The 25,007-nt window shown below is 47.2% G+C and overlaps 1 protein-coding gene across 7 annotated transcripts in view; it reads right to left on the minus strand.

Annotated features, from left to right (window-relative positions):
* Positions 1–24,626, minus strand: part of STK24 (serine/threonine kinase 24) — a 116,552-nt gene extending 91,926 nt beyond the window's left edge. For 2 of the 7 annotated variants that reach the window (XM_067016607.1, XM_059042021.2), the window contains exon 1: positions 11,383–11,523. In XM_067016607.1, the coding sequence (XP_066872708.1) occupies positions 11,383–11,424 (42 nt within the window). In that variant the 5' untranslated portion in view covers positions 11,425–11,523. Of the gene's footprint in view, positions 1–7,471; positions 7,643–11,211; positions 11,323–11,382; positions 11,524–12,598; positions 12,852–24,500 lie in introns of those variants that run through there. The other 5 variants (XM_067016614.1, XM_067016613.1, XM_067016611.1 and 2 more) reach the window with 5 other exon arrangements.
* Between the last annotated feature and the right edge of the window lie 381 nt (positions 24,627–25,007).

A 25,007-nucleotide genomic window follows, 5' to 3' on the forward strand; every position in this document is an offset into this window, starting at 1 on the left:
GATGATCCTGGCAACGCTGTGGAGGAGCTTCAGGCTCAGGGCTTCTGCTCTGGTTCAGGGTTTTCCAGAAGAACCATGAAGGCTAGTCCTGAGAGATACATTTCTTAAAAAATAAGGTTCCAAAGTCAAAAAGACATGGAGCACACATCTTCCTCTGCCCCCTAACAGGTGTGCAATGCATGCTACCATAGTAGAAATTCTAACAATTCTTTTCAATTAAAAAGCCTATTCAATTGTCAAAGTTAGACAGACCTGTGGTTCCAAAGTCAGTCTCTGAAATACACGCTCTAAGTCACAAGCACTGACTTTCCATGACTTTCCACTGAGCTGCTCTTCAAATGGGCACCGCTGTACGGTGCTCCCAGGGAGGGCAACAGGGATTTAAGGATTTTTTTTAAATATTTTATTTATTTATTTATGGCTGTGTTGGGTCTTTGTTTCTGTGCGAGGGCTTTCTCTAGTTGCGGCAAACAGGGGCCACTGTTCAACGCGGTGCGCGGGCCTCTCACTACCGCGGCCTCTCTTGTGGCGGAGCACAGGCTCCAGACGTGCAGGCTCAGTAGTTGTGGCTCACGGGCCTAGTTGCTCTGTGGCATGTGGGATCCTCCCGGACCAGGGCTCGAACCCATGTCCCCTGCATTGGCAGGCAGATTCTCAACCACTGTGCCACCAGGGGGCCCCAGGATTTTTAATTTTGCAGTGGAGCAGTTCTCAAAGTGTGGTCCCTGAGGCAGCCACACACCTGGCAACTTGTTAGAAATGCAAACTCCACCAAGCCCTCCAGGTGACTGATGAGCATACACGCCGAAATCTCCAAAGCACTGTTAGATTATTGTGTCCTTTTTTCAGTTAATATTTCTGCACAGTTCAAAACAACCTGGGCAACACCTGAGAGGCAACAAACAGAAGTCAAAGGCTGCCATCCCTCCCCACGGGCAGCATGAGGGCTCAGCAGAGACAATGACGAGAAACAGAACAGAGGGGCTTCCCTGGTGGCGCAGTGGTTGAGAATCCGCCTGCCGATGCAGGGGACACGGGTTCGTGCCCCGGTCCGGGAAGATCCCACATGCCGCGGAGCGGCTGGGCCCGTGAGCCATGGCCGCTGAGCCTGCGCGTCCCGAGCCTGTGCTCCGTGACGGGAGAGGCCACAGCGGTGAGAGGCCCGCGTACCACAAAAAAAAAAAAAAAAAAAAAACTAGAACAGGGACCAGTCACCTCCCCCCCCTCCCACAACCCTAAATCCAGGAAGTCAACTAAGAATAACACTGGGACATGAACAAAGTCTTCTTCAAAGGTTTAAAAACAAAATCATGGAAATAAAAGTGACCAAAATACCCTGAGTGACCAGCCCTGAACTGGGCTGGTCTCAGGGAAGCTGGATGCACGATTTGGTCGTGAAGGAAACAGCGTCCACGTCGAGGGCGGGGGCGCGCTGGTGGACGGAAGAAGAAAACACAAATGCCAGCACCAAAAGTCAGGGAGTCGGGGCTCTGCTCTCAGGGCGGGAGCCTTGGTCGAGTTCCATTAAGCCTCAGTTTTCTCATCTGTAAAGCTGGTCTAACAGCCCTTCCCTCAGCAGAGGCCCCGATGATTACGAGGTCATAAGCTGCGCCTCCCTCCCTCCTTGTATTGGGAGGAGCGCAATAAAATTTAGTTCCCTTCCTACAAGGCTCCCACTAAGGGCATCAACGTGGGAGCGCCAAAGGACCACTTACTTTTCCCACTTATCTATTCCGGTAACACAGTGCAGCAGAAGGAAAAAGCCACCCGCCTCCCGGTAGGAACTGCTGAGGAACTGAGCAATGCTTTGTACTTACATATCTTTTCCTTTTTAAATTACCTCTCAAGAAATGTTTGGTACAATGAAAGGGCATCAAACACAGGAAAGAAATGCTCCAACAAGACCTTTCTACAGCAGGTTCTCAGTTCACCAGGAGTCCAGGTAGCAATTTAACAACTTTGAGTCAACCGCACCGAACTTGATTTTTAAGTGATGCTGGGAAACTGTGCCTAAAATAGCTGCTGACCAACGCCCAGCCCCCAAGTTCTGGACTGCGTCTCATTTCCACTCGTTTATCACTGTACACTTCTACCTCCAAAGGTTCTAAGTCGGAAGCACACTCCTGGAGCCGCGTAGTCACTAACTCGAGCATCTGAGGGGCAGCCCTGAGCCACACGCGGGCTTCCCGAGTCCAAGGCACCCAGTCCCCAGATAACGTGCAGACTGGGTCCCCCGGGGGCACCTGGCCCACCCTGGCGGGGGCGCTGCCAACTTCCCAGGAAGCCTACACTCAATCCCAGACCAAGGCTGCAACCCCAAAACATCAGCCGACTTAAGCAAATGTTCCTCCAACAAGATACCGTGGGGCGCCCTGAAAACGGTTCTGTGCCCACAGAATCCCGAGACTAGAAAATGAGAGACAGAGGGGAAGAAAGCATTCAACTCAGGGAGGTGGAAGTCACAGACAGACACGTGGAAAAAGGAGGGTGTGTGTACACTGCCTTTTTCTTACAGAGAGAAACCAGAAGGCATCACATGATGAAGAGGACAGCGGCTGAGGAGTCCCTCCCCGCCCCACGGACCGGGCGGTCCTGACCTTGGAATTCAAATTCTATTCACTCATCTATAAATTGAAGAGAATGATTTCCAGGTAGAGAGCACGCTGAGCATAAGATCTACTTTGGTCAATCCTGAAACCCCACTGAAATCACAGTATAAAGGGGGTTTTCTTAAAAAACGCTTTAGGGCTTCCCTGGTGGCTCAGTGGTTGAGAGTCCGCCTGCCGACGCAGGGGACGCGGGTTCTTGCCCCGGTCCGGGAGGATCCCACGTGCCGCGGAGCGGCTGGGCCCGTGAGCCATGGCCGCTGAGCCTGCGCGTCCGGAGCCTGCGCTCCGCGACGGGAGAGGCCACAGCAGTGAGAGGCCCGCATACTGCTTTAAAAAAAAAAAAAAAAAAAGCATCATATCATTTGCCACGTACCAGGAGGGGAGAGAACACCCACAGCAAGAAAATTCCAGAAGCTGGAAAGTGGGTGGTGGAAAGAAAGATGGGGAAGACAGCAAATGCTAAGCTCGAGGCAGGGAAAGCAGAGAATCAACTGCACCCACCCTGCCGAATCCCCAGGGGAGCAGTGACTGCAAGTCCTGCAGAAGCGGTGGGACACCCGGACGGCCTGCCCGCTGCCCACAGCCAGGAAACTGCCCTGTGCCTCCCCAGGAAAGGAAACTGAAAGCATATTCTCTGCAAAGGAAAATGGAGGGTTTCAGGAGCGGGAGTGAAACTACACGGGGCACTGTGCCCGCTCTCCGCGCCTTTCCGCATCCAGAGCGAGCCTCAGGCGGGAGGAGGGCCCACGAGCGGACAACCACCAGCCCACGGGGAGCAGCCGGCAGGCTCACGGGAAGGCTTCTGCAGGGAGGCACAGGGTATAAAAAGCGGTAAGAAACCGACAGAAGCCGTTCCTCACCTCTCGTGCCCACTAAGAGCACCTACGTCACTGGGGTTAAAAAAGCCCCAGTCAGGTCTTCCCTGGTGGCGCGGTGGTTGAGCGTCCGCCTGCTGATGCGGGGGACACGGGTTCGTGCCCCGGTCCGGGAGGATCCCACGTGCCGCGGAGCGGCTGGGCCCGTGAGCCGTGGCCGCTGAGCCTGCGCGTCCGGAGCCTGTGCTGCGCAACGGGAGAGGCCACAGCAGTGAGAGGCCCGCGTACCGAAAAAAAAAAAAAAAAGCCCCAGTCAGGGTTCAGACTTCCAACCAGCTTGTCCCCTACTCTGAAATATGAGTGGACATTCGAGGGTGGCCTCTACCACAAAAAATAGAAACCAAAACCAACAGGGGGGCAAAGGGGCCGTGGGGGAAGAGAATCTTATTCCGAGGGGAAAAACAACATAACTACAATTAACACACTGAGGGAGATGTGAGCAGATATTTCAACTGAAACAAGAAAGCAACAACATTCGGAGAATCAAAAAGAGCCCTCAAGAGCCCTCACAATTTAAAAAACAAGAGCAGAAATGAAATACTCTTTGGAAGAGCTGGAAGATAAAGTTGAGACAACCTCCCAGAAAGCCAAGGAAAAAAGACACAGAGATGGAAACTAGGTTTCAAAGAGTAAGAATACTTGAGGACCAGTCCAGAAGGTCCCGCATCCAAATAATAAAGCGTTTAAGAAAGAGTGAGCACAGGAAATGGGAGAGGGAAGAGAATCAAAGAAACAATTCAACAAAAAAGCCTGAGTTGTCTGATTAAGGGCCTATGAAGCACCTGTCACAAAAAATAAAAGAAGACCCACATCAAGAGACACCATGATGAAACTTCAGATTACAAAAAAAAATTCAGATCTTATGAAATTCAGGAAAGTGCAACAGCCTGCACGCACAGATTGCGGTATCGGCGTGGCGCTGCGTCCCTCAACAGCAACACGGCAAGCTAGAACACAGGGGAGCTGCTGCCACAATTCTGAAGGAAATAATTTCCACCCCATGACTAAACACCATGCCAAAATATCAGTCGAGGGGAAAGGCAAAAATAAGAAACTTGCAGATATCCAAGACCTCAAAAAAACCTATCTCCCATGCACCCTATTCACAGGAAGGCCACTCCAAGATATGCTCCACCAACAGTCATGGAAACCAAGAAAGACAGCAGGAGACACAGAAAACAAGCCATCCCGAGAGAGCAGCCCAGGGAATCCCGAGGATGAAGGCAAAGAGGACAGGGATGGCAGGGGGGATGCCAGTGATACAGGTGAGGAGGCTCATAGCAAGGACTCTCCCTCCAGAGGAGTGAAATGGACAGAGAGCCTGTGGGCCTCACCTGAAATTCCCAAGAGGCAGTTTCAACAACTGGCCAGTGGGTTTGGGGTTGAATAAGTTACAGGTGCTGCTACAGAGTAAATGTTTATGCCCCCTCCCCAAAATCACATGGTGAGACCCAACCCTCAATGCGATGGAGGTGGTCAGGTCATGATGGTGGAACCCTCAGGATTGGAACTGCTGCCCTTATAAGGAGGCCTCCCAGGGCACCCCCTCCCCCTTTTCCCTGTGAAAACACAGCCAGAAGCAGGCCCTCAAAAGACTCAAAGTCTGCCAGAGCCTCGATCTTGGGCTTCCCAGCCTCCGAAATTGTGAGAAATGTTTGTTGTTTAAGCCATTCAGTCTACAGTATTTCGTAGGTAACAGCAGCCCAAACAGACTAAGACAATTACATTTCCAAAAAAACAAAAAACAAACTTCCAAACAAGATTTGAAAAGTATCCTGGTTTACTCATGGCTGGCTGGGCTTAGTGTTTCCACAGTCATGTTAATGTACACACGACTCTAATGTAAGTGCACTGGGCACAGGGAGGGGAGGGACACGGAAGCCAAGGAGGCAAGGACACGAGAACTCAATCCTCATCTTCAGGGTCCAAAGTCTACTGACGATGCCTGAAACTAGGGGAAAAAAGAAACAGCGATCTTTAAATGCTCTTTGTGAACAAAGAAGTAACAACCACCACTGCCAGCAAAGAGGATGGAAGGGGCTGCCTTGGGAGGGGGTGAGGGGAGGAAATGGAAGCCAAGGGTGAGGAACTGCTCTCTCCCAACAACCCCTACCGCGTGCATAACTTTTCAAATAAAAACTAAACAAAAATCCTAAGTAATTAATATAAGACAAAGGATTTGGACCTACACGATCCTTTCAAATCTTACACGGCCAGAAAGTCTTTTTAAAAACAGGAAGAGACTTAGTGGGAAGATAAACACGGGCTACGCATTTGGTAAGCATTAATGTAAAACTCGAAAAGTTCCCACAATGTATTCAGATACCAACAGGGCTCCTTCCACTGACCAAGACCCTCCTGAAAATAGAATGGAAGGTCCGTAAGTGGACAGTGCCGTCCCCAGGGGGGTGCACACCGAGTGCCTTCGTAACCCACAACCGGGATGCTTTATGCTTTGTCGCAAGCAAAGGTACATCTCATCTTGTTTTCCCTCCTCTAAATCTTGGAAACCAGGAAGCAAGCCATTTAGGATTAGGAAACACGGCATCCACCCCAGGAGCCAGGTGCTGTGACAGCTCTGTTTTTCTCCTCCTCAAAGCCTTGAGCGCTGAGAGTCTGAAAGGTATTGCACTGCAGAAACAGGAGTTACGGCAGGGAAACGACCAGCCCGACGACAGTGGCAACAGAGAGGTAAGCATGGACTTCTACTTCCTGCCCTCCCACCCGCCACAAGACTCCATTAATAATAACAATGCAGGGCCCAAGCACCAAAAAAAGCCACCGCACCGCGGGGGGCTGGGTGTGGTCCGTTTCCTGTAGGTATGGAGTTTCCCAGCAGGCAATTCTGAATCACAGGGAGAAATCACCCGAAAAGAGGGCGAAGTGGCCCGAAGATCCTCAGGCCCCCGGACCCTGGCCTCAGTGTGACCAGGAAGAAGCAACAACTACCAGTTTCTTGAGAAACTCCTCACACTGCGTCTCGTACCGAAGTCCCAGAAAAACTGTTCAACTCAAAAGCTGTGTCAAGTCGCATCAAATGAGTAAACTCTGCTCCACACACCAGAACGGTTAATTCAAAGATGACCACAAAAATTCCAAAAAGGAACAAGAAAGCAACGATGCCACTTACCCGTAGCTACCCTCCGCCAGGACACTGTGCTGCGCCAGCGGCCTAGAAACATCTAATCTGACCAATTTCTACTTGAAGGTCACTGGTTGTATGCGAAATACTATCAAGAACATTCCCTGATACGGGATTAGAGCCAAAATGTCCTGGACTCCTCCAAGGTGTTTTCTATTTTAATCTTCTGACAACCCTCCCCCCCTCCAAAACCGACTTTAAGCAAAACAAATTCTTAACCCTGTTAAAGTTTGGTGATAGAGAAGAGGGAATATGAAGTATTGAAATGGGTATTTAAAAAAAAAAAAAAACACCTTAAGTATAGGCGACTAACACTAACAGAGACTGTGTCTTTATTTTCCTCATAGCACAGAGCCTGCACGGGAAAAGGTCAAAAGCAAGGGGCGTGAAGGAGAGTAATAAAGACGATAAAATGTTGGCTAAGAGTTCACATTACAAGGTTTGAGGCAACCTTGCTGAAAGGTCCACCTGCGCTGCGGGCGGACACCAGACCCTCCCACCACTCAGCCTCCTCCTCTCGCCATCCTGGGGGCCTCTCGCCCAGAGAGCCACCGCCGCCTTCCGAGCAGCAGCCAGCGCTCCCAGCATCCTTCCACCTTGGCCCACCACGTGCCCGGAGCAAGCAGTGTCCCGACAGTGCGCCGCCCTAGGCGGCGGGGAACGCAGGCCCCCTCCCCGGCTGCCGCCCCTCCAGCTCCAGGGCACCCCCCCCACGCCGGCTGGGCGCCGCGAGTCCGCTCTGCGCACCCCTCCCCGACTCATCTGAACCTTCTCGGGGAGAGCACCCCAGTGGGCCCTCGCTAGGCTGCTGACCTCCTGAGCACCGGCCAGAAGGAGGGTCTCACCTACACCTGCCGCGGCTGCTGGAGAAATGCGCCGCAAGGACGCGGCTCATCGTCCAGTCCAACGGGGGGGGGGGGGGGGAGGGGGGCACATTCTACCGGTCAGCCTGGCTCTCGAGGTGCCTTCAGGGCCTCCACCTCACAAATACCCTGAACGCCCACGCACGCGCAGGACAAAAGTACGAGGGCACTTAGGGCAAGATTAAATGCAGCTGTCCTTCCGTTTGTCTTCACTCCCCAGAGATCCGCAGCACACAGGTTTCCCCAGGGTAATAAGCAAGAGCACTGGAGAAAAGTTCCCAACTCACCCAAACTGGCCATTAAACGGTTCTCTCTCCCCCCACACAGAGGCGCATTCTCAGCAAAGGTTTCTCCAAGCAGCCAGAGAAACGCAAAGATGATGTTAATAAGTAGAGACTTTACGTTTTCCAGCTATTCCTGTAAACGGTCTGTACTTTCAAATACAAGAATATCTTACATGTACGACATCCTCAAAACATGCTAAACTAACTCAGGCCCTGTCATACATGTTACATATCAAGTTAGTGTAATTCAGTCAGCTGTGAAATCAATTTAGTTTTGCAACAGCTCTTTTTTTTTTCTTCTTAATAAAATGCATCACACAACAGTACATCACAAGTACGATTAGGACTGTCTTCTGAAACTTTTACTTTCAGGTCTTGATGTAAAATATATTTCTTACATGGGTCAGGGTCCAGAAAAGGTTTAAAGTGACTGATAAAATTCCATTATAGAAACTTATAAACCAAAATCTAATTCTTTTTAAATTACAGCTTATGTAACTAAAAACTGATGTTTGCTGCTGCCTCCAGCTGAAGCTGAATTAAATCGAGAGAAGCAACAATGTTCAGTGAAGGACAGGGAGTAGTTAAATCCACAACTCAACCTAATTTCCTTATGTCTATTCGTAGTTACTACATTCAGTTCATGATTTCTATTTTTTTCCCCCATGCTAATGTGAAACTGGGGTGTGGGAGGTTTAAAAAAAAAAAAAGGAAAGGCCCCTGGCAGCCTTCATGAAAAGGTTATTAAAAAGGATCACTCATAACTCACTCAGATTTCCAGTCACCAACCCTCACCAAGCGCCCGGCACAGCAGTGTTCAATAACGGTTGCTGATTGAACAAATAAAACACCGCATTTAAAAAAATTTCTTCAGCAAACTCAAGTTGGAATGAAATAAGCATTACTGTTTGCTAGAGTAATAATAAAGCAATAATACAGCCTGGTTGAGTCAGAGAATGGGTCTTGAGGGCAGGAAAGACCTGGTTTCCAATCACAACTTTGCCACATAAGGCACTATCTCACCTTGGTCAGTTCAGTCTCTGCTGGTTTCCACGTCTAGAAAATGGCATACATTACACCTATGCCTCAAGCAGTACCAATAAGAATCAAGAGGCATCAAAATGATTTGCAAGACGATGAAAATGTTTTCACCGAAGTTATTCTGTCGTTCAGGTTTATTTTTTAAGCATCTTTGCCTAGGCTGCCTGAATTCACTCTGCTGTCTTTCTGAAATTTTTAAGCCAACTCCTTATGAACATCTCTCATCAGGAGATGAGAGAGGAAAAAAGGGAGGTTGTGGGATGTTATCAGGACACAGCACAGGAGGGTTAGTACTTCTTTCCTCCTGTTTTAGCCTGGAGAGCAGTCTGAGGCAGGTGTGCCTTTAATTTAACCCTCAACAGCAACTCTGAGGAAGGCCTCCCTGGGCGGCAGCAGCTGCCGATTCAAAGTAGGAAATTAATGTGCTGGTTGTTTTTCTTTTGGAGTGGAAGGGAGAGGGAAGGAATGCTCTTCCCCAAATGGCACACTAAAAACAATCGTCATACAGTGTGTAGATGCACTTAAATACAGGGGTGACTCTGTCAGAAGCCACCTTCATGCCCCTAAAACTGTAACAGCTGAAAATTTGGTTTTTTCAACCCAACAAAAATGTATCAGCCTTTACACTGAGAAAGCAAAATAAAAACAGTACCCTCGTAACACTACCTAGGAAATACATTTGGGAGGCCAAATTATTGAAAGAAACGTACCTTCTTTCCCCAAGATTTAAGAATTCTGGCCCACACTCTTGAAGAAAAAAATTTTAAAGGGAGGACAAAAAGAGTGTTGAGACTAGACACCACCTGGTGACCATCTGATACCGACTTCAGGGCACCAGCCAGGGAGGCTTTAAGTACCTTTTTAAACTGATTCGCTTTCCACAAAAGCTGAATACCTCCATGGTAAGCTCTAAGTGAGGCAAGTGTGCTAGATTACAACCTGATTAACAGCATAAGAGTCTGTCTAAAGAAAGTACACGGCAAATGTATTTTTTAATCATTACAAGAGGCCCTTCTTGCTCTACTGGTCAAACATAATTTTTTACCCAGTTCACCCTGCCTTCCTGTCTCTAAATTCAAACCAAACCAAACCAAAGCAGGAATTTTTAGGAAATACCAAGAAACCACATCTGATTTTTACCTAGCGGTCAGCAGAAGCTTAGGTTTTAAATGCGTGTTGAGTTTAACAGCTCTTTACATGAGATTCAAGGACAGTTTTCTTCAAGTGCCGTCAAGTTATTAATGTTAACTGTTACAACATTTTTTTAAAAAGAGGCTAAAATTCTGGTAACTTTGTATTCTTATTTTTCTAGATGTCAAACCTGAACAATGAAACCGAGTTTTCTTTTTCAGATTTAGAGGGAGAGAAAGAGAGAAATGCTCTCTCTTTAAGGAGAGGACAGATTCCGGGCTCCTATGGAGTCCAGGTCTGAATACTGCTGCACTTCTCAGCCCTCAAGAGTGGGGGGAGGGGGGAAGAAAATGAGCCCGTAGAAGGCTGTAAAATAAATAGTCCACTGGGATACTTGTGTTTGGTTTCTTAAAGTTCCTCTGCTCCCTTGCTCGGCTAACCCAGGAGAGCCAAACTTTAAAGACATTCCCTAACTGCACCGTCAGATTTTAATCCCAAACATTTTGCCCCCATTTACGCGCTTACAAACATTACAAATTAGCCAAGGACGGTGGTTTTATCTTTCAAAGGGCTAAAAGCAGTCCCCGATGGCGAAAAACCTTAAAGCATCCGTGTAAATTTGGAATTCAACTTCTCCCCCTTTACCCCACTCCAAAAAAAGTCACTGGGAGGCCAAGAGGCCACAAAGTGGCAACGGAGAGGGTTACTGGGAAGGAACTCAGCTGGATCCAATCAAGACTCGAAGCCAAAGCCCTGAGTCCCGGGATCCACACTCGAGGGCACGCTGTGCCATCAATTCCTTCTTCCAGAAGGGTTGAGGGCTCGCACTTTCCCCTCCGTGTGCACCGGGAGGAAACGCGCGGAACAAACGCGCTGGAAGTGGAGCTGGCGGTGGCACCTTCCTCCACCCCGCCCTGCCTCCTCCGCCCTCCGGGCCCGGGACGAGCCGTGGCGCGCCCGAGGCCCTCCCCCGCCCCTCAACTTTACCGCCCCCTCGCCGAGGGGAACCGGGGCCTCCACCGCCCCCCGCCCGCGCCGGGGCCCTGAGAGCGAGCCGGGCCTCCGAGGGCATCTCTCCACATCACTTCTCCCCGGGAATGGGCAGGCGCGGGGCCTGCGGCTCGGGAGGCCCCGGGGGGAGAGGGAAGAGAGGAGAGCGCAGCGGCCGGCAGCCCCACATACCCACCCCCCACCTCGACCGCCGCGACTCCCGGCCGGCGAGGGCCGCCTCCGGGCCGCGGCCCCCAGGCCCCTGCACACACGCACCCGCGTCCGCCGGGCAGGGCACCCCGGGCGCTGCGAGCACGACGCGGGAGGCCGGCACGACCCCGGAAGGTGCAGCGTGGTGGGGGGGGCCGTGTTTACATCGCCAAGTTCCCCGCTTCCGCCCCGGCCCGCGCATCCCTCCCTCCCCTCGGCGGCCCGGTCCCTGCCTACCTGCATGCCGGGCAGGCCCGACTGCACCGGGGAGTGAGCCATGGCGGTCAGGACGGCCACTTCCTGGGACGGGACGGCCGGGCCGCGGCGATCCGCGCGCAGCCCTCGGGCGGCGAGGCCGGCCGGAGCCCGAGGCCACCCCAGCCACCGCGGGTCCCGGGCCGGGCGGCGGGCTCAGGGGCGAGCGGCGGGCCTCGTCTCCATGCACCGCACTGGGGAGGGGTTGCGAGGAGCGCGGGGTCTCCCCGCGAGCTGCCGCCGCTACCGCTGCTGCTCGGCTGGAACCTAGCGGCCTGGGCCCGAGCGCTGGCCGCCTGGAGCCGGAGTGGACGGGCACAGCCGGCCGAGCCCGCGAGCGCCGAGCCCGGAGCGCGCCCCGCCCCGGCCCGGCCCCCGCGCCCGCCCCCGCGGCCCGGCCGGGGACCCCGCCCCGCGCTTCCGGGAGGGGGAGGAGGCTCGCGGCCGCCCGGCGCCCTAGGCCGCAGCCGCCTGCGCCGCCGCCTGCCGGAGCGGGTGGCGGTCCGCGCGTCTCCCGCGGGCTGCACCGCCTCGCAACCGCCGGGGCGGGGCGGAGCGGAGCGGGAAGGTGGACGCGCGGGCGGGTGCCGAGAGGGGGCCTCAGTTGAGGCGACCCCCCGGCGAGTGGAGCGCGGGGAACGGTCCGAGCTGGGGGTGGGCCACGTGCCCATCCCGCCCCCCAAGTACGGGCCGGTCGGGCGCCTAGCGGGTCTGGGCGGTGAGGGCGCGGTGAGTACCAGCTCTTACTCTACCATCTCTCTCCTGCACTCCACGCCAGCCCGCCCCTCTCCGCCTGGCCCCGGGTCAACGGGCTCTAGGCGACCTTCCAGAGGGCAGAGCCTCGGGCAGGGGGACCTCGGGAGGGAGAGTGCCCAGCGGAGCCTCAGCCAGTGGCCGGTTCAAAACTACCAGGGCGGAGCTTCTTCGGTGTCTCGGTGAAGTTTCCAGCCAACCTTGCAAGGAGGAAAGCCGGAGGGGAGAGGCCGAGAGCTGTTAATTCCCGGTGCTTTGGCTACTGGAAGACACCCCGCTTGGAACGCTAGGAGCTGTAAACTTAGCTAAAAAGTGAGGGGGCTGAACCCCACCATCTCTGGGCTCCGGACCAAGGCGGGGGCGTCCACCCACGAGAAGGGAAAATGGGTGAGGGAGGGGCAAGGAGGAAGGGAAGACAATGGAAGGAAACCGTGTCTAGACTTACCCCTGGCCCTCTCCCGCTCTTTCGGCTGCCTCCGCGTTTTAGCCACCTCTCCTCCAACTGCAGAGGAAAGAAATAAGAAGGAATGAGTCAGTGCTGCCTCCAGAAAGTAGTATTTTATTTACAACGACAAACAGTGGCAGCCACTGAAGTGATCTGCTGCTTCCCAGGTTGCTAGGACCCTGGCATCTCATTCATGCCCATGAATGCCCTCGTTGCACCATGGCTGGGCGAGGTTGGACACACAAAAATGAGCCCCTAAGAGTTCACAGACTATTGGAAGTACCTAAAAAGTCCTCCACCGAAACAAGGAGTGTTTATTCTATGAAGTGTCTCTGTATTCCGAGTGCCCTCGTGTGCTCTGGATCAGACAAGGAGCGAGGTGCTCAAACGCAATCCCTGCTTTCCCTTCGGAAATATGCGTGTTTTTCCGCGGCATCCTCCAGGATACTTGCAGGTACCTTCATGGTTGTCACTGGTGCACTGTCTTCACTGAGTCCTGAAGCCCTGCCACCCCCAAGTACTATGAAGAGAATATGGCAGATACAAAGTGAAAAGAAGCATGAACCCTGATCCTTAAGCGCTCACCAGCTTGTGTAAATTTTGTGTACCAAAAAAATGGGTACACAAAGAGATAGACGGCAAAACAGGCAAGAGCATGAAGATTAAAAGTTCATCATCTAGGGCTTCCCTGGTGGCGCAGTGGATGGGAGTCTGCCTGCCAATGCAGGGGACATGGGTTCGTGCCCCGGTCCGGGAAGATCCCACGTGCCACGGAGCGGCTGGGCCCGTGAGCCATGGCCGCTGAGCCTGCGCGTCCGGAGCCTGTGCTCCGCAACAGGAGAGGCCACAACAGTGAGAGAGGCCCGCGCACTGCAAAAAAAAAAAAAAAAAAAAAAAAAAAAAAAAAGTTCATCATCTTCAACCCAGGAATTTTACTTACAATAACATATCCTAAGGAAACAACCGAGAAGTGCAGAAGAATGGATATAGAAAGATGTGATGCGGTGATATTTATGGTCATGGGAAAACTGGGAACAGATTAAAAGTCTAACAGAGATTGTTACTTAAATTATATATTCATACAGTCATTTAAAATGATGTACTTCAATATTTAGTAACATGGAAAAATATTTTCATTGTATATTGTTAAGGAAATGCAGGGTACAAAGCAGTATGTATAGTCTGATCTCAAGCTACTTCATATGTATGAAGTTATATTTAAATATATGTCACTTACATACATATATATAATTTTATGTGTAAATAAATAGAGAAAAACCTGGAATTATCTGTATATACACCAAGACTTAACAGTGGCTATCTCTGGAATTAAAGATGATTTTTTTTAATCAGTAGTCATCCAATAGAGACCATCATGCTAAGAGGTCCCTCCTTAGGGTCAGCTGTCAGGCCAATAACATGGCAGCGAGATGAGGAAGAAACAGGACAAGTGGACAGAAATGTCTGGGCACTGATCTAAGGCAGTACCATAGGAAATTCAAAGAACCCTTGGGCCCACTTTGCAGTAGGCGGATTTCCAATGAAGAAGCCCCGGGGGGGCATTGAACCATAATAACCTGGGCATAAAAAGTATTCAGAATCCCATTTTGTATCCAGAGGCTAGTAAGGCTAAGAACACGTAGGTTACAATAGGAAGGGATTTATCTGGACACAGTGACTCGGATTCATTAGCTGGTCTGTTTCCCTATACCCTGTTTATCTCCTCACCACAGCTAAACTTCCATTTCCTCCTTTGACCGTATTTATACAATTGAGCAGCATTCTCCTTGAAAGAGAAGAGAGAGACAAAACAGGAGTTATTGGCTCCGCCCAGTCACATGCAGTCAGTACCCAGTATGGCCCTGACAGTAGCCCTCTCCCTTTGTTTTAGCAGAGCAGAGATGATTGACAGGGCCTGAGCTAATGATGAGATCCTGCCCAGTTGTTCATTACATTCATTCAGATATTAACACATTTCTTTGAATGCCAATTTATGTCAGACATCTACTTCAGCGCTGGGCATATAGACAACTGGATCCTCATGTGCCTCACCCCACCCTTGGTGACATGGTCTCCCGGAATCCTCATTTCAGAATCTTACAATACCAGTCACTTAAAATGAGAGCCACACTAGCCATAATTTCCACTAAGGAAAGAAGAGGATTATCCTCTCGTCCTCTCCCTCTTGTCACTTTCCCTCCACTCTCAATTACAGTTACAACAGATCATACACTACTGTAATTTCAGAAGGAGAGATTTTGAGGGTCTCCATAGAGATTATGCATTTCCTGGTCTCCATGGAGATGCTTACTAACCCATGGAATTATTTTCATCCCCTGACCCTCTTTGTCTTTTGTGTTGATTTAAAGACACGAATTGGACAAGGCATTGTGCTCTCACATATACTTGGGACCACAAAGGGTGTCTGCACACCCCTCCAGATATAGAACCCTTGTGTTTGACTCCCCCTAAGCCAGCTCACAGTCTTAGCAGAGCTCGAAAAGCTCAGCCCAAAACAAGAATTCAACAATCAGTCCCTTCACTTCTCCTTCTGAGTTGAAAAGATAAACACTCCCAAATGCCACTTTATAAAGAACAGCTAGACAAGTAGCACATTAGCAATTTAAATTTACAGATTAAAGAAAGGGACTTACATGGTGAACTTTAAAGAGAAATATGAGTAGCTTGGATAAGTAACAGAAGGCTTAACAAATTTCTACACACGTTAAGCAGGTGAAGACACAAACGAGGAAGACAGATAATTAAGACCAGCGTAAAAAAGCATGTCTAGTCACAGTTGGCTGACGTGACAGTGAGGAAATATATGCTAAAGCCCCAGGAGAAGATCCAGCTACCACTGAAGAATGGTGCAAATGACGTATCATTCTGTGGGTGGAGGCTCGGAGGGCAAGCCCTCACAGCAATATCACTCTAAGTCCATCTGCCTTTGTTTCCTAGGGATGCCATTACAAAGTACCACGGACTAGGGGACTTAAACAACAAAAATGTATTTCCTCACGGTCTTTTGGAAGCTAGAAGTCCAAGGTCAAGGTGTCAGCAGGATTGGTTTCTTCTGAGGCCTCTCTACTTGGCTTGTGGCTGGCCATTTTCTCCCTGTGTCCATACATGACCTTCCCTATGTGTCTGTGTATGTCTGTGTGTATATGTCCCGTTCTCCTCTCCTTATAAGAACGCTCATCATAATCGATTAGGGTTCACCCAAATGACTTCATGTTAATTACCTCTTTAAAGACTATCTCCAAATACAGTCACATTCTAAGATACTTCAGATCAAGATTTTCACATATGAATGGGGTCAGGGGACGCGATTCAGCCCGTAACACACCCTCCTCACTGTAAGTGCACTTCTGGTCACCCACTTTAACTAGCTCTTCCAGGCTTAGCTCCATGAACAAGAACTTCCTTTTTCTTCTCCCAAGGCCTTTCTACACTTCACATTTCACGTTTCTGCTCAGGAGCATTGCTTCATATTTCCTTGGGCGTAGTCCCTAAACTTCATCCTGCATAGAAACCAGAGCACTCATCTCCAACCACTGGACAGCTGAGAGCAGAGGTAGGTGTTTGCTTGGTAAAATATTTCTCATTTGATGAAATCATCTGGAATACATGGCAATACCTACCAGAAAAAAAAGTTCAGTATATTTTGCAGGGAGTTCATTAAAAGTAGTAAGCACTCATTTCAGCCAAAAGGTTGTGCTTTAATAAGGTCTGTTTTTCTTTTTAGTGCCTCCTTCACCCATGAGTATCACTGCACTTGGAGGTGCAGTTCACCAGGAGGGTTGGAGTCTGAGCCCACAGCGGACCAGGGGACTTTCTGTTGTGCGTTCCTGGCGTGACAGTTCTAGGGGCTCACAGCAGGGAGGCTTAGTCTCTTCAGAAGGACTCACTGGAACAGCCTCACTAGGAAAATCCTCGTGTGCAATTTTGCCTGGCAGAGAGCCAGATAACAGAGCTTGTCACCCTCTGAATAGTGGCCGCTTGACCCTGCCAATCAGCTTATAGCGGCTTCCGTGTACAAAGACTCCTCAAGCGCTGTGTGTGTGTATTTCCCTCTCTCCCAAGGCTGGGTTTGCTTTCAGAGTATTCAGAAAGGGCATAAATGAAATCATCTCCAGAAGGGTGATGTCATTCATCCTACAGTCACGGAACTGCAGCACCAGTTCTTAAAAGCCCTTGGCCCTGTTTTCTGACACAGAAGATAAATAGTAGAAAATGATTTTAATTTTCACTTCAAGCAGATCTAGGGAACTCTGTGCTCAAGGAACATTGTATAACCACACAAAGATAAAATGTGCCTATGAGTTGCAGGCATTGGTTGCAGGCCTTAGTCCCAAAATGCACAGAACCAAGTATACTTGGAACCCTCATGAAAATACTGGCCTTACACTACCCTGTCCTCGAGACTTTGCCTGCAAAAAGGTAAGCATGTAGTCCCACACCTTGATTTTCCAGCCCAGATTTATTTGCTTTCCTAAGAAGCTATATGTTAGTGATACTATTAGTCAGAGATCCTTGAATAACAAGTGACAAAAATCTAGCTCAAACCTCCATGGCAAAAAGGGGAAATTTTAGCTCAGTGACGGAAATCCAAGCTTGACTAAATCAGGCATGGATAAATACAGGAGGGTGGGTTCAACGATAAAATCAGAACTCTGTCTTTCTATGTCTGTCATTCCTGCTAACCTCTGCATGGCTTCATCCGCATATGAGTCCTCTCTGTGTGATGACAAGAGTCACTCTATATAGTCTTTGCAACCTCAGAGAGAGTGACTTTCTCTTACCCAGTGTCCCTAGGCCACATCTAGTGGAGGAACACAAATTAGTGCATGTGCATTCTTGTGACCAGAGGACAAGGAGACACAGAGGTGGAAGAGTCCAATCCACAAAGCATGCAACATGGAAGGGTCAGTTTCCCAACAGAAAAAAGACTCCTGGCCTGATACATTCCAGCCCTTGACTGACCAGCACAGGCATGCACACACACATACACACATGCACATACACTTGGGCACACACACACATTCTCTTTTCCATACACATAATTTCTTCTGTACTGCCCCCCAACATGATACAGCCAACCTGTGCATATCCACCCATGTACTTACCTCCTCCCCAGAGCAGGTCAGCCCAAGTACCTTCTAGTTAGCCCATCCATTTCCTCGTCCAGACAATCTGGATAATATGTATTCCTCTTTGTCAAGTCTAGATGTGGCTTTTCACAGCCCAGCTACATCTAAATGTTAAATCTATATCTAAATGTTAAGTTTTAAAAATAGAACTAGCATATGACCCAGCAATTCCACTCCTGGGTATATATCCAAAAAAAACAAAAACACTCATTTGAAAAGATACTTGCACCCCAATGTTCATAGCAGCATATTTACAGTAGCCAAGACATAGCAACAACCTACATGTCCATCAACAGAAGAATGGATAAAGATGATGTGTGTGTGTATATATACATATATATATGTATATACATGTATACACACACACACACAATGGAGTACTAGTCAGTCATAAAAAAAATGAAATTTTACCATTCACAGCAACACGATGGACTTGGAGGGCATCATGTTCAGTGAAATAAGTCAGCCAGAAAAAGATAAATACTGTATGATATCACATATGTGGAATCTAAAAAATACAAGAAACTAGTGAATTTAACATGAAAGAAGCACACTCGCAGATACAGAGAACATATTAGTGGTTACCTTTCCATTCCGTTTTCTGGCCTTTTTGTACCAACAGCCTCCTAAGTGTTGGGCGGTGGCATATCAGTATGGCAGCTGTCCACGCCCGAAGGTACTAGCCTCTGGGCAGTGCCAAGGCACCCAGAGCCCCGGAACAGGGGCCTCTGGTGAGAAGCACCCTCTTCTGTCCAGACCAGCGTGCCATACAAATGCTACGCTTCTCTCTGTAGATGTGGATTTCATAAATTTTCATCCTCTATGCCTATTTGGGTCCAAAGTCTACGCATGATCCAGGTCCTAAATCATAAGAGGTAACAACTCAGCCAGATTCCGATCAGAATCCAGGGACCGAGGACAGTTTCAAGGCACAGGTTAGGGGGAACTGTACCCTAAATGAAACGACACTGAGCAGACAAGAGTCCTATACCCACTGGAGCGGGGGGATTGGAGGTTTGCTCTGTACAGCCGCTTAATCTAGTAGCAGGGAAACCTCTTACTAAGTTCAGACCCTTCTTACAAAGGTATATGGATCAGTGGTTGGCAGACTTTTCCTGTAAAGGGCCGAATGGTCGATATTGTAGGTTTGTGGACCATACGACCTCGGTCACAGTTACTTAGTTCCACTGTTGTGTCAGCTGAGCAGCACGGATACTATGCATACAACCTAGGGTGATGTGTTCAAGGAAATGTTTACAAACGCAGCTGGCAGGCCAGATTTGTCCCCAGGGCCGTGGTCTTTTGACCCCTGATCTGGATTGGTGACCTCGGTGAGTTGGGTGCGTGGTCAGCACTGAATGGAGTTCAAGCAGGACAAGTTCAGGGGAGTACGGGAAGAAGGAAAAGGAAACTATAGCCACACCACATGGATAGGTAGCATTGAGACCAAGGAGATATCCTGGACTATGTATTTTAAATAAGTCCATAATACTCGATTGTAGTTAAAGGCAGGGTCCAAAATACATATACAACTAGTGAGAACACGAGGAGGCCAATTTCCATATGGAGGATTCAGGCCTTCTGGGAACATTACCAATAAACCTTCATAATAAAAAGAGAGTCATAGAGTATCTATGAAGAATCCTGAGGTCAGCAGTAAGGTCAGGATCCAAGTTTAGTTTCTTTCCCTTGTAATCCCAAGAGTGTTCCTGGTATGGGAAAATAGATGAATCATATAATAAATATTTATGTCAGACACAGGTGAGTTTAAAAATTAAAATTCCATTATTTAGGAAGTGCTTAAAAATATAAGGAAACTGGCATTTACACACTGCTGGTGGAACTGTAAATTGGTTTGATTTTCCTAGAGGGGTCTTTAGTAATATAACAAAAACCTTAAAATAGTCATACTTTAAAATTTTTATTTCAAATAAAATAAATATTTAATTTCAAGATGTTATAATTAGGGAATAATTACAACTACTTAGGAAAGAGTATATGAAGATGAGTACCATATTGCTGTTTATAATGCGGAAAAAACAGAAACAGTTGACATCTCCAATTATAAGAGCTTGTCTAAAAAGTTATGATTTACACTTAGAATGGCATAAATTCTATGTAGTGATTTTAAGTTATTGTGTAAATTAATACATGTTTATTAAAGCTATACATGGTTCACATAAGGATAAGTGAGAAAAGTAAGTTATAGGAATGTAGGTGTGACATAACATTTTTCATTAAAATATATGTAGAATTCTGCTTCTGGCAATGGCTCACTAGGTTATTTCAGAACAATCTGCCATTAAGAATGACTAGAAAAGCTAGACAAATTAATTACTAGATGAATTAATAAAGAAGAAAAAAAATCCCATGTGTTGGAAATTATCAGAGAACTACCAAGGCAATTTGTAGAGCCAAGATCCAGAAGAAAGAGAAGCCAAGAGAGGTGAACCTGGCATTTGGAGCTGCTTTTCTTCTTGAGGCAATTGCTAATTTGGAAGAGACAATTTAGTGGCAAAAGAGCAAAACAGAGGTTTGGCACTTCCACAGGGCCAGGAGGGCAAAGTTTAGATTTCAGTGCCCTCTAAGGAAGAGAAATTCTGGCAACAATCCAGACTTTTGATTGGGACCACAAAAGCACTACCTCCTAAGAATAAGGGTAATCAGAAATAGCCTAAATCTCACAAGGATTAAGTCTAGCTTCAAATCAGCTCAATAAATTAGCTTAAGATGTTCTGTCTTAGCCTTGCTCTGTGCCAGAAGTAAACATAAACCCTTTCTGAGGTAGATACCATCATTTAGAGTCTCAAACCATCTCTACATTTTTTTCATAAACAATATATGGCCCTCAATTAAAAACATAACCAGGTATAGTGAAATAGAACTTATAGAATATAACTAGGCACACAAGAAGGCAAGATTTGACAGAAAACCAAGAGAAGAAATATATTTAAAAAAATACTCATAGACGCTATCTAAGTGATCAGAATGAACATTAAAATAAATATAATTAATATTGTCAAGAAATTAAATGAAAAGATGGAGAATTTTCTAGAAAACTGGAAGCTATAAAGAACAAATCAAGGGGCTTCCCTGGTGGCGCAGTGGTTGAGGGTCTGCCTGCCAATGCAGGGGCCACGGGTTTGTGTCCCAGTCTGGGAAGATCCCGCATGCCGTGGAGTGGCTGGGCCCGTGAGCCATGGCCGCTGAGCCTGCGCATCTGGAGCCTGTGCTCCGCAACACGAGAGGCCACAACGGTGAGAGGCCCACGTACCACAAAAAAAAAAAAAAAAAAAAAAAAAAAAAAAAAAAAAAAAAAAAAAAATCAAGTCAAAATTGTAGAAATAAAGAATATAATTGAAATTTTTAAAAAATTGGTGGGTTTCAAAACTGATTAGAGGGGACTTCCCTGTTGGCGCAGTGGATAAGACTCCACACTCCCAATGCAAGGGGCCCGGGTTCAATCCATGGTCAGGGAACTAGATCCCACATGCATGCTGCAACTAAGAGTTTGCATGCCACAACTAAGGAGCCCACCTGCCACAACTAAGACCCAGCACAATCAAAATAAATAAATTAATTAATTAAATATTTTAAAAACTGATTAGATACAACTAAAGAGAGATTTAATAGAGAAATTGTGCATGTGTGTGTATATGTATACACTGCAGCTCAAAACATAATATTGAGTAAAAGAAGGCAGATATAAAAGAATACTGTACATAGAGTACTGGATAGTCCCACTTATATGAAGTTTAAAAACAGACAAAGATAGGGACTTCCCTGGCAGTCCAGTGGTTAAGACTCCATACTTCCAATGCAGGGAGCACAGGTTTGACCCCTGATCGGGGAACTAAGATCCCACATGCTGCAGAGCATGGCCAAAAAATTAGAAAACTTAAAAATAAAAAAATAAATACAGACAGAAATAATCTACAGTGTCAGACATCCGTGGTTAAATTTAGGGAGGATAAAGGGAATAATGATTAGGTGTGGGAATGAGGGAGGCTATTTTTTGACTGAGTTGTGGTTACACTGGTCTATTGACTGAATTGTTCATCAAGCTGTTTATGATTTGTGTACTTCTTTCTGTATATGTTATACATCAGTAAAATATTTACTAATATATGTGTATAAGCACATGTAAATAAGAAAGGATATTAATAGAAGTTATCTTTGAGCCTTAATGGATTATTTTTTTCTTTTTTCTTTTCTTTGCTTTTTCTGCAATGATCCTGGATTCTTTGTGGAAACAGAAACAAAAGAAAGAAAAAGAAAAAAAAATACTGACCAGTTTTTTGGGGTTTTTTTTTTGTTTTTGTTTTTAATTGAGGTATAATTGATGTATAACCAACCAGTTTTATTTATTAAAATTCTTCTGATCCCAAGATAAAAGAAAATGAGATTTAGATTTGGCTTAAGAATATCCTAGAACTAAAAGTAGTTAAATAAGAGAAAATGATGGATTCTTCTCTCCGGGTGGCCTTTCAAAATAGAGTAAGTGTTAAGTGTGGTCTTCCCAAGGGCATGGCTGTAGACCAGAACACCTCTTAAGATTCATTTTGCATCTATGATCCTATAGTTTTCCATATAAGGAGGGAGATACATTCAAGGAACTTCTTTTATAGTGAGTTTACTTTCCACATAGTGGGCTGGTGGCCGGGAATAAGATATGTAATCATGTCTTCAGGGCCTCACAGTCTATGCAGGTCGTATAATTATAGATGAAATGTGATAGAGTACATGCCACTCACTCCTTCATTAACAATTGTGAACTGTACATGCATAGGTCAGACTCTGAGTGAGAGACTGGGCTATTGCAGTAAACAAAACGAAATCTATGCTCTCATGGAGTTCACATTCTAGTAAACAAATACATAACACATCATGTGGTGACAAGTGCAGTGAAGGAAAAACAAAGCAGAGCAAGGATAAGGAATGATGGTGGAGCTCATGGTACAGAGCATAGGCTAGATGCACAAGGAAGGCCTCTGTGTTTGAGGACACTTGGACAGACACCTGGATGAAGCGAGGGAGTGAGTGATCCATGTGGCTTTTTTTTTTTTTTTTTTTTTTTTTTTGCGGTATGCGGGCCTCTCACTGTTGTGGCCTCTCCCGTTGCGGAGCACAGGCTCCGGACGCGCAGGCCTAGCGGCCATGGCTCACGGGCTTAGTTGCTCCGCGGCATGTGGGATCTTCCCGGACCAGGGCACGAACCCGTGTCTCCTGCATCGGCAGGCGGATTCTCAACCACTGCGCCACCAGGGAAGCCCCAGAATGGATGAGTTTTAATAGTGCCTCTGCAAATTATGCGTACCACAGAGAGTTTGTAACACTAATGATATCAAAAACTACTTGCTACTGATTTTCCTCAAATTTCTCTTTTCTTCAGTGTTGCACTTTAATTGGGTCATAATTAATGTTCAAACCATAATATTCACACCTGTAAACCATTTTAAACTCATAAACATCCTTTACTACTTTCCTTAAGTATCATCCTTTCGGTAAGGTTTTCCCTTGCCTCTTCTGTTAGGGTTACGTATTCCTCCTGTAGAGTTCCACAGAACCTCAAGGATCCTTCTATCATATTCCTTACCAAATACACTGTATTATCATCATCTGTTTTTCTGTCAGATCAAACGGACAGGTCCAATCCTGTTTATGCCAGTAGCTGACTCAGGACTTGTAGCTGACTCAGGACTTAGCACTCAGTAAGAAATGTGGGAAAGGAAGACAGGCAGGGTGGGAAGGAAAGTGGGAGGGGTCTAGAACATATTGTCTCTCCATTACCTGGAGATCATTTCATTGCAATAGGTCCACCTTGCTTTAATTCACTTCTGGTCCTTTGGGGCAGGTGAGATGTGGGCGTATTCTAGAAATGTCCTACTGTGGTTAAGTGGGAAATTATAACATGATGACTTCTGGAAGCATCCTACCATCTTCCCTTTGTTGCAATTGTATTAAAACTAGAATTAGAGATCAGAGCAGCCCAACAGAACTTTCTCTAATGAGGGAAATGTTCTAAATCTGCTGCTTAATGGGGTGGTCAGTAGCTGCCTGTGGCTATTGATTACTTGAGACATGGCTAGTGTGACTGATGAACTGAATTTTAGATTTTATTTAATTTAATAAATTTAAATTTAAGTAGCCACATGTGACTAGTGGCTACCATTTGGATAGAGCAGTTAATATTGCACTTAATACTGGAAGTCGTATTTTCTAATTTTCTCACTTTACAGGTGAAGGAACTCAGCCTTAAAGAAGCTATATTATTTGCCCAACTTCCTAATTTCTTGTACCAAAACGTGTTCCTGGTATTGTCACTAGCCATTCCTAATGTGACCTTTGTGTTGAAATCTACTTCTTCCCCAGAAACTTTTAATTTTCAGATTAGCAGACCAAACAGCATTCCTTACAGACTAGTAATTAATAAAACACTTTAAAGGAAAAAAAAAAGACCTTAAGTGCAACTATATTTAGAAAAATGTGATTTTCTCCATAAGGGATCTTAAGAAATTATTATGATTATAATAAATTACATACCGTGGCTCATCTGATGATTACTTTTCTTAAGTAGAATCATTTGTTGAAACTCAGAATTAGTTGCACATAACATTACTCCAGTGGTAAACTGAACGCCTGAACAAAGAACCCAACTTCTGAGGCTTTATAATCATCCCTGAATAATAATGAAGTGGGGACACATAACATAAGTGAAAAATGACCAACTGTAAAAAAAAAATCATACCTACCTCCAAAAGCCCCTCTACATTCTGTACAAGTATCTTGGGAACAAAGGAGTTGGAGTTGTATGTGTAAGTGATGGTGGTCGAGCAAGAACCGTGGAGGGCTGGGGGGGGGGGCGAGGAATTGTCTCTCTTCTCCTGTAATAATAAACACAATTCTTGGGGACTTTACTGTGTCCCAGGCCCCATAGCCCACAGGATGTACTTTTCAGTAGCTTAAACGAAACTCTATATCTCTTTGGACTTTTCTTGCATATCCACCTGGCAAGTCTCTAATCCTAGATGAACCAAATGTCCATCTTCTCCCTCTGGCACCTGGGAAGCAGAGCACCCGGTGTAAATCTCACTGCGGGGTGGGCTGGCTATAGACCCAGGATCCCCGGTCTCAGATGGGGCCCTAGCGCTCCCTGTAGACCACCTCTGCGACTCTAGGCGGCCTATCTTCCCACTCTGGCCCATCGCTCTTAGCAGATGACCTCCTCGCCTGCTTCACCGAGAACAGATGCCGTCAGA

The sequence above is a fragment of the Kogia breviceps genome, chromosome 16 (assembly GCF_026419965.1).
Source record: "Kogia breviceps isolate mKogBre1 chromosome 16, mKogBre1 haplotype 1, whole genome shotgun sequence".
NCBI classification, from domain to species: domain Eukaryota; kingdom Metazoa; phylum Chordata; class Mammalia; order Artiodactyla; family Physeteridae; genus Kogia; species Kogia breviceps.